The sequence below is a fragment of the Chiloscyllium plagiosum genome, chromosome 12 (assembly GCF_004010195.1).
Source record: "Chiloscyllium plagiosum isolate BGI_BamShark_2017 chromosome 12, ASM401019v2, whole genome shotgun sequence".
NCBI classification, from domain to species: Eukaryota; Metazoa; Chordata; class Chondrichthyes; order Orectolobiformes; family Hemiscylliidae; genus Chiloscyllium; species Chiloscyllium plagiosum.
Genome location: NC_057721.1, coordinates 25,520,035 through 25,531,107, shown reverse-complemented (window position 1 = coordinate 25,531,107; position 11,073 = coordinate 25,520,035). Strand labels below are relative to the sequence as shown.

The 11,073-nt window shown below is 42.6% G+C and overlaps 1 protein-coding gene across 2 annotated transcripts in view; it reads left to right on the top strand.

The window, feature by feature from the left end:
- The first annotated feature begins 2,104 nt into the window (after positions 1–2,104).
- The window catches only part of gk (glycerol kinase), a 111,578-nt gene continuing 102,609 nt past the window's right edge, over positions 2,105–11,073 (top strand). Inside the window, exon 1 of one of the 2 annotated variants that reach the window (XM_043700744.1) lies at positions 2,105–2,418. In XM_043700744.1, coding sequence (XP_043556679.1) covers positions 2,395–2,418 — 24 coding nt within the window. In that variant the 5' untranslated portion in view covers positions 2,105–2,394. Of the gene's footprint in view, positions 2,419–8,215; positions 8,459–11,073 lie in introns of those variants that run through there. The other variant, XM_043700743.1, reaches the window with a different exon arrangement.

Below are 11,073 nucleotides of genomic sequence, written 5' to 3'. Positions count from 1 at the left end.
CATGGCACCAAGGCAGTAAGGATAAGCCAGGGAACTATAGTCCAGTGAGCCTGACATCGGTGGTTGGCAAGTTTTTGGAAGGAATCCTGAGGGACAGGATGTACATGTATTTGGAAAGGCAAGGACTGATTAGGATGGTCAACATGGCTTTGTGTACGGGAAATCGTGTCTCAAGAACTTGAGTGAGTTTTTGAAAAAGTAATAAAGAGGATTGATGAGGGCAGAGCAGTGGACGTGATCTATATGGACTTCAGTAAGGTGTTTGACAAGGTTCCCCATGGGAGACTGGTTAGCAAGGTTAGATCTCATGGAATACAGGGATAACTAGCTATTTGGATACAGAACTGGCTCATAGGCAGAAGCCAGAGGATGGTGTTGGAGGATTGTTTTTCAGACTGAGGCCTGTGGCCAGTAGATTGCCACAAAGATCGGTGCTGGGTCCACTACTTTTCATCATTTTGTATAAATGATTTTAATGCGAGCGTAAGAGGTATAGTTAGTAAGTTTGCAAATCACACCAAAATTGGAGGTGTAGTGGACAGTGAAGAAGGTTACCTCAGATTACAACGGGATCTTGATCAGATGGGCCAATGGGCTGAGAGGTGCCAGATGGAGTTTAATTTAGATAAACATGAGATGCTGCATTTTGGGAAAGCAAATCTTTTCCCTAGGGCGGGCGAGTCCTGAACTAGAGGGTGAGAGGGGAAAGATATAAAAGGGACCTAAGTGGCAACCTTTTCACACAGTGTGCTGCATGTATGGAATGAGCTACCAAAGTAGTGGAGGCTGGTACGATTGCAATATTTAAAAGGCATCTGGATGGGTATATGAATAGGAAGGGTTTAGAGGGATATGGGCCAAGTGCTGGCGAATGGGACTAATTAGGTTGCGATATCTGGTCAGCATGAATGAGTTGGACCGAAGGGTCTGTTTTTAGATTACTTACAGTATGGAAACAGGCCCTTTGGCCCAACAAGTCCACACCGACCCTCCGAAGAGCAACCCACCCAGACCCATTCCCCTACACCTAACACTAGGGGCAATTTAGCATGGCCAATTCACCTAACCTGCACATCTTTTGGACTGTGGGAGGAAACCAGAGCACCCGGAGGAAACCCACGCAGACACAGGGAGAATGTGCAAACTCCACACAGACAGTCGCCCAAGGTGGGAATTGAACCTGGGTTTGTTCTGTACATCTATCATTGTAATGCAGGTGACAAGTCAGCTAATATCTGCACTGCAAGATCCCATAAACAGTAAATACATAATCAACAATTGATTTTTTATGGGATGCTGGTACAGGGATAGATAGTGACATGGATACCTAGGATGATCTTTATCCTAGTTCATGAGATCTCTCATGTTGACATGAGAGGACAGACCATGTAAGTCTTTTCTGAAAGATGGATCTGAAATTCCCTCTATACTGAAAAAGAGGAGAATGTTGCACATGAAGTTGTGATCAGAAACAAATCTGAATCAGTGACTGATTGTGACTTGTGCATACAGTACAGCTGATCAGATGAATTAATATGATAAAGTTTGGAACCCCACGTCCTGATTGTCCCACATTAAATTTGAAAGAATTTGAGCTTATGCTATTTTCTTACACAAAAGAAATTAGGATTAGGTCTATTGATTATGTTGCTTTAATAATGAACAAATCTGGAAATGCATTAGAATAGATTTAAAATGGCAAATACTGTTTGTACACTGACTTTCTAAATGTAGCAAAAAAAATACACCCACTGTGATTTCAAGTATACACAGCTGAACTATGAAAAAGCACAAAATAAATTACATTTTAATTATCTGGACGTTACGTGCACTTCTGTAAAGATTACAGTTGAACACAAATATTTGATGTCTTTTTTCTTTCAAAACAGATGGTTTGTACAGAGACTTTGCTAATAATCCTGGACTTTTGTCATTGAAACTGTGTAAACAAGTCTCCTATTAGGTTGCTGGTTTGCCAACTTGCTGCCGATCAACAGGTACAAACAGTATCCTGAATGGCTGTCTGCTGGTCTGCACTGGATCACAGGAGAGCAATTATGGTCCATCAGGCCATCACTAGACTCAGGTCAGCCTGTTCCTTGACTGTGTAATAACTGTTCATATACAGAAATATTGGAATTCAAGGAGCAAGGTGGTGATAAGGGAACTGTAACAAAACAAAAAAAGTTGCATCAAAGAGAGGTATGAATGGCTAATCAACAGCTGCTATCCAAAAGCAGAAACGCGAGAAGGACGTGAACCATGCAAAGCTTTGTTTGTTATCTGCATCCTAATTTGCACCAGGTCCCATTCACACAGACCTAGCCCTTTGCTTACTCTCTTGCATTTACTACCAGTGGCAAAGCCCCAGATTTAAGCTTTTCATCAATTGTGATGGTAGAAAAGCAGGAAGTGAAGGTAAGGTTACAGTTAATTCAGCTCTGATCTTATTGAACGGTGGAACTGGCTTGATAGGCCAACTAACTACTTCTGCTCCTGTTTCTTACGACCTTGTGATAATTGTGATTTTAAAAAATTGTAAAACACCAGATTTTGATTTTTGCTGATTCGTCACAAAAGTTATGATTTTAAGTGGCTTGTTAGAAAATAGGCAGGAATGAAAATGAATTTATGTAAATTAAGTTCACTTGTGGAAATTTGGCCTCAAAGAATGACTCAACTTGAAGTACTTGATAGTGAATTTTGACTCCAGAATGCAATAAAATGCATTCCATATCATTTCTCCATGACTGTGATTACCACTGTTCCAACCTTGTTGCCAAATTTGTATCATATTTGAGGGACTGAAACATCAGCTGAGTAGTATGCCCGATATTTGCAAGTGTGGTTTGGAAATGATGTAGGCATTGTGTTGGACGTGGTGTTACAAGATGTAGCAATGGTTGACAACTGATGCAATCTTTCTGCAACTAAACACCTCCAGAAGAATAACCCAAAAGAATTGTTTTTAGAAGAGGTGCTTGCAATGCCACCGCCCAATTTAGAGCTTGCTCAGTGTAAATTTGCCAGGTAAAGATGCGGTTTAAATAAAAATTACTTAGCAACTGTATGGTGCATTGGAAAACCACAACCCTTTAAAAGCAAAATTAAACAGGAAAAATTAAATGGAAAATTAGGCATGTTATTCTGTAATTAATATTTGCACATACTTCAAAGGAGGTGAGGCAATGTACTGCTTTTGGTGTCACCCTAGGACCAGTTGACTCTCTTTGGAAGCTGCTGAGAAATCTTAACTTCAATTTTGGTGGAGCAGACACTGTGCAATGTGTCCCATTAGTTTGATTTGTTTGTAAATGTTTAGGCTATTGCCCACAAAGTTGCTGGAAATATGAACAGATATTACACACCTTTGTCTGCCACCATATCACTGACTCTTCCTTTTGCCTGGGTTTTTGCCAAGATAGAAATCCGCCATGAAAAAAGTGGTAAATGAGCTGGAAATCATAAATCCAAACCCTGCTCATGACATTTCCCATTTTCAAAGGGGTGGGTCAAGATTTGCCTGTGTGCAGTGGCTAGTCATTTAATTCATCAGCCGCCTCGGACCAAAACAGATTTCAGTAGTCCAGAAATGTGAATCCTGAAGTGTGCAGGGTGGACCTTATGAGACCAGGTCTGAACCTTATACGCTTGTCCATACATGCGGACATAAGATAATCGTGTGGAATTAACCTTAAACTTGCATTCACTGCCCCAGAATTGGCACAAACTTATTTCCAACTCTCATTCCTTAAACAAAGGAGGAGGAGGAGGCTGGGTCGCTTGTCTCACAGAGTAATATTTTGCTCCTCTCAGCAATTCTTGTTCCCAGATGCTAGAAAGAACTGTGTGCTTCAGAAGGGCCCATTGAGCCTAGTGTGTAGGAAGAATAGATGTTGCACATGGCACCCTTTCACATAGAGGCCATAGCGTCAATATAAGCAACCGAGAAAGAGTGAAAAAGGTCAGATGGAAGAGGCTGCATGCCAGGAAGGGAGGAGGAGAGGATTCCACCTGTGGAAAGCATATACAGATGGAGGATATAATTCCTCAATGTGACAGAGAACTGGTGTCAAAGGAGACTTAGGTTATGCAATGAAATGTGTTGTGGAAGAATCACTCAATATTCTGTAAAAAAAAATTACCAGGAGACGCAGAAAATCCTTCATGAAGTTAAACTTTAATCTTGCAAAATCAAAGCTGTGACAGTCACAAAATGTCTTCCCTGTTGCCTATGCGACCTTTGTTTCTCTGCAGTTTATACATTCTTAGGTTCCTGCGCTTATCTGATAGCATTAGCATACCCAATCATCCTGGCTTGCTTTGTCTTCCTAACTTTCTGCCTCATTGGTTCACTACATTACACTTAACCTATCACATTACAACGCCATTGTCTTCAGTATTAGCTCACCTATCAGTGATTTAACTACCTTATGACACTGCATTACCATTATCTGTTACTGGAGCTCAATAATATGATACTGTGCATGCATTACAACACTTAAGTTAGCTACATAACTGCCAAATTAACTTCCATACATTGTGACAGGTGTATGTTGCATTGTCCAGCAGTAACTCAAGCCACAAACTATTGATCTCAATGCTTCCCTGTGAAGGTGTCCGTCACACTCGACTTCTATGACTCAAGCTTTCCAGGGCTATCTGGAGTCAGTTTTGGTATATTACATTCAGCAGCTCAAAGCTGTTTTAAATTTGTGAATAAAATATTGCCTGCTTGTATGGAAGAACACATTAATTCCTCTAGAGATTTGATCACTTGGACACACAGAGCCACAGCCTTTGTCCAATTAACAGGGTTCCCTCAGTTGTATTATTGATGTAGATGTGCTGATATTGGACTGGGTAGACAAGGTCAGAAATCACAAGACACCAGGTTACAGTCCAACAGGTTTAAAATCATAAGTCTTCGGAGTGCTGTTTTTTCATCAGGTGAAGTGGAGAGAAGCACACAGGCACAGAGATCAAAAGATAATATAAACGGTAACAGTGTGAGTGGAGCATCGACAGGCTGAACAACAAGTCTTTGCTGGTGATCAAAAGTGTCAGATGGTGTGAGTAAAGTGTCAACAGCTGAATAGCGAGTGAAGGGATGACCTATGATCCAATTAATTGAGAGAGAGATAATTACAAAAAATTAAAAATCAAATGGTGCTGGAGTCAAGCTAAACGGCTTGGTTTAAGAGTAGGATGCCAAGGGTTTAACCAAAGTAACAAGTAACCCAAAACTGTACAAACTAATTAAGATAGAGAGATCATAATAAGTTATCAAGGTGATGGAGTCAAAACAGAATGTAAGGAAGATTTTACAAATACAGAACAGTACAGTGGGGTTACATGTACTGTGACATGAACCCAAGATCATGATTGAGGCCAACTTCATGGGTATGGTACTTGGCTATCAGTTTCTCCTCAGCGATTCTGCATTGTTGTATATCAAAGCCTACCTTGAAGGATGCTTACCCAAAGATCGGGGGTTAATATCCTTGAAGCATTCTCCAAATGGGAGGGAACATTCCTGTCTGACAATTGTTGCGTGGTGTCCATTCATCCGTTGTAATAGTGTCTGCATAGTCTCACCAATATACCATGCCTGCTGCATATGAGGTAGATAACATTGGCCGAGTCATATAAGTGCCTGCCATGTACATGGTGGGTGGTGTTCCCACGTGTGTTGGTAGTGTCCATGTCGAATGGTTTTCATGTGTTAAGGCTGTATAACCAATGCCAACATGGTGCAGATATCATTGTCTTGTGCAAGATAGATTTTTATAGAGCCCTATATTTAAGAATTACGATCAACCAGTCCTTGGTGATATTCGCTAACAAGGCTGCATACTGTAAACACAATTATACCACTGACTGGCCCCTCACAAGGAAGGATTGAACATCAATTAATTTGATGCAATCACACTCATTTGCTGCAACCCTTATTAACATAAATCAGAACCTCATTGTAAGTACACATAGAGTTTTGTCTTAAGAGTTGAAGTCTTGCTCACATGCTGAAATATATGTTGTAGCATACATTCAGATATGTCATCTTACATACTATTCCCACAATTGTGCCACATCAGGTCCTTGAAAGATGTTTTACAGGATCAATTCAAGCCAACTGTCCTGTAGCTGGCACATTCAACATTCCTTACCTTTCATGTACCTCCACCTCCTTCACAAAGTTAAAAATCACACAACACTAGGTTATAGGCCAATAGGTTTATTTGGAAGTACAAGCTTTCAGAGTGCTGCTCCTTCATCAGGGTAGCTATTGTACATCTTGTGAAACATGAATGCAAATGCAAATAATATAGCAGGTACCTCATATGAGCAAAATGACAAATACATGGTGATATTTATGCTTAGACCAACGTATAAAAAGTGCTGTGTGGACGAGTGCCTTGGATGCAGCACTCAAGCTTGTTGCTCTTTGTGCTCTGATCATTGAGCCCCCCCAAAAGTCAACTTAGATGGACATTGAAAGGTACAATGAAAATCTTGAAGGCTGCGTCTTTGACCTTTGCATTCTTCTATAATACAGCACAGAGTTGAGAGACAGTTCTATGCTTCACAAATCAGGCCATATCCCTGCTATGGGGACCAAGACTCTGAGATGGCCACCCTAACAAGCACATAGTTTTTTTTAAACTATTTTGTGTATAAACATATACCAAATCATGTAAAAAAATCAACAAATATATTCAAGAAGTGCACAAATAAACTATAAATGTGGTAAATACAAAGACAGCGTCCAATGTTCGCACACACTTATAGAATGTATCTCTCATGTTGCCTTGGAGGAGATGGAGGCAGGCTGCTCACTTTTTGGTCTACACCACAATAAAGCTCATTGTTGACTTGTTTCTATGCATGGGCACCTTTTGGGGACCTACTTCAGATTGTAACCTCTGCATTTCTGAATGGGCAGCATTGGTCACAAACACATTTGGAGTAAACAATAGTTTGCAGAGAGACTGGGGAGTTGGACAAAGATGGGAGTGCTGAGAAGATTCCCATACTTACACATTTCTCTGTAATCTCCACAGCTCTGGATCTACCTTAATGATGTATTAATGGAACTCGCCATTGTTGCACAGCAAGAACCTATTCCATCAACAGCATTATGTCAAGGGTACACAACACTTCAACTTGCAGGTTGAGTCCGTAATTAAGGCAAATGCAATGATGTCATTTATTTTGAGGACTCAAATATAAAAGCAGGGATGTGCTTCTGAGGCTTTATAAGGCTCTGGTCAGATCACATTTGGAGTACTGTGCAGAGTTTTGGACCCCATATCTCAAGAAGGAAGTACACAAGAAGGGTCCCAGGAATGAAGAGCTTAGCATATGAGGAAACTTTGAGGACTCTGGGTTTATCCTTGATGGAGTTTAGAAGGATGAAGGGGGATCTAATTGAAACAGACAGAATATTGAATAGCTTGGATAGAGTGGATGTTGGGAAGATGTTTCCATTGGTAGGAGACCAGGACCTGAGGGCGTGGGCTTAGAGTGAAGCGAAGACCTTTTAGAAAGGAAATTCTACCATTATCAACTAGGATATCAATCCTGGTTCAACAGGGAACACGGAAGGCACACCAGCAATAACGCTTAAAATATTTAAAGTGATTTGTCAATTTGCGTGTGCTACACGCTCATTTTTACGATACAGCAACCTGTTTTATGAAAACAAACGGAAATCATGCATAGATTCTACCTTTATTTAAATTTATAGAGTGCCGATCTCCACTGCATTTCCACAGTAATAAACTGATTAATCAGGGTCTACCTGTCAGGTGTGAGAAATAAGATTGATGGTTAATAGTTGCTGTCTCATCTCCATGCCAACAATGGCCCGAACAATTAGGACCCTCATTTCACGCTGTATTAATGGGTGCTTCTTTGCCAATTTCTTGCACCCCCCGACCTAATGAGGGCACATTGACAAGCTTCAGCTTCATGTCACCATTTAGTCGATCATATAGGAATTGTGACCAGTCTGAGAAGTAAGTCACTAAATCCAGAAGCAAAGTCCCACATACATCCTCTGGTACCGAGGCCGCTGGTGGCCAGAGGTCGACTTCCTCTTCCTGTTCATTGGTTGTCTGGGCCCATACCTTCGTTAGCGGATTGGCCGTGGGCGTGGAGGGGGTGGGGCCGTGAGCGTGGAGGGGGTGGGGCCGTGGGCGTGCAGTGGGTGAGGCTGAGGGAGTGGGCGAGGCAGGCGCAGCGCGGGGGCGCGGGGGGCCAGAGAGACGAGACAATGGGAGTAAGCATGTCACAAAGCGGTCGCTCTGGAGACGGCAGGCGCGCTTGATTTGCTTGGGCACCGGGAGGCAGTTGGTTTATCGGAGAGCGCGAGAGCGGGAGGAGGTGCTCATCGAGGATGGCAACAGGACCCCTGGTTGGTGCTATTGATCAGGGCACCAGCTCATCTCGATTCCTAGTAAGTACATTTCCATCAATGCCTGTCAACCGGGCTGAACCGAGCGGAACGCCCACTCAGCCCTCACAGACAGTCGCCCGGAGTTCGCCCTGGCACACATACTAACACAGATTTTCACAAGAACACTGTGACGCTGCCACAGACATGCACACGCTGACGCAGAGACACTGAGACATTCACACACCTCCACTGACATTCACACACTGACACTGATATACACACACTGACACTGACATTCACACACTGTCATTCACACACTGACACTGACATTCACACACTGACACTGACATTCACACACTGACACTGATATACACACACTGACATTCACACACCTGCACTGACATTCACACACTGTCATTCACACACTGACACTGACATTCACACACTGACACTGACATTCACACACTGTCATTCACACACTGACACTGACATTCACACACCTGCACTGACATTCACACACTGACACTGAGACACACACACTGACACTGATATACACACACTGACACTGACACTGACATTCACACACTGACACTGAGACATTCACACACCTGCACTGTCATTCACACACTGACACTGATATACACACACTGACATTGAAACATTCGCACACTGACACTGATATACACACACTGACACATTCACAGACCTCCACTGTAATTCACACACTGACACTGACATTCACACACTGACACTGAGACATTCACACACTGACACTGATATACACACACTGACACTGAGACATTCACACACTTACACTGACATTCACACACTGACACTGAGACATTCACACACTGACACTGACATTCACACACTGAGACTTCACACACTGACACTGATATACACACACTGACACTAGGAAATTCACACACTGACACTGAGACATTCACACACTGACACCGAGACACACACACACTGACACTGAGACATTCACACACTGACACTGAGACATTCACACACTGACACTGACATTCACACACTGACATTGATATACACACACTGACACTGAGACATTCACAGACCTCCACTGTCATTCACACACTGACACTGATATACACACACTTACACTGACATTCACACACTGACACTAAGACATTCACACACCTCCACTGACATTCACACACTGAGACTTCACACACTGATACTGATATACACACACTGACACTAGGACATTCAAACACTGACACTAGGACATTCACACACTGACAGTAGGACATTCACACGCTGACATTGAGCCATTCACACACTGATACTGACATTCACACACTGACACTGACATTCACTCACCTCCACTGACATACACACATTGGTGCTGACATTCATACACTGACACTGAGGCGTTCACACACTGACACTGATATACACACACTGACATTGAAACATTCGCACACTGACACTGATATACACACACTGACACTGAGACATTCACAGACCTCCACTGTCATTCACACACTGACACTGACATTCACACACTGACACTGATATACACACACTGACACTGACATGCACACAACTCCACTGACATTCACACACTGGCACTGTGACATTCACACACCTCCACTGAAACATTTACACACCTCCACTGACATTCACACACTGACATTGAGACATTCACACACTGACACTGAGATATTCACACACTGACACTGAGATATTCACACACTGACACTGAGAGATATTCACACACTGACACTGAGATATTCACACACTGACACTGAGATACTCACTCTGACACTGAGATATTCACACACTGACACTGATATACACACACTGACATTGAGACATTCACACACTGACACTGACATTCACACACTGACACTGATATTCACACAGTGAGACATTCACACACTGACACTGATATACACACACTGACACTAGGACATTCACACATTGACACTGAGACATTCACACACTGACATTCACTCACCTCCACTGACATACACACACTGACACTGTCATTCACACACTGACATTGATATACACACACTGACATTGATATACACACACTGACATTGATATACACACACTGACACTGAGACATTCACACACCTCCACTGTCATACACACACTGACACTGACATTCACACACTGACGCTGATATACACACACTGACACTGACATTCACACACTGACACTGAGACATTCACACACTGGCAATGAGACATTCACACACCTCCACTGACATTCACACACTGACAGTGAGATATTCACACACTGACACTGAGACATTCACACACTTCCACTGACCTTCATCCTCTGACTTTCACACACTGACACTGACATTCTTACACTGCCACTGAGACATTCACACACTGACAATGAGACATTCACACAGACACTGACATTCACACTGACACTGAGACATTCACACACCTCCACTGTTTTTCACACACTGTCACTGAGACATTCACATGCTGACACTGAGACGTTCACATACCTCCACTGACATTCACACTCTAGCATACACACACTGACACTGAAACATTCACACACTGACACTGAAACATTCACACACTGACACTGTGACATTCACAGACCTCTGCTGACATTCACAGACCTCTGCTGACATTCACAGACCTCTGCTGACATTCACAGACCTCCGCTGACATTCACAGACC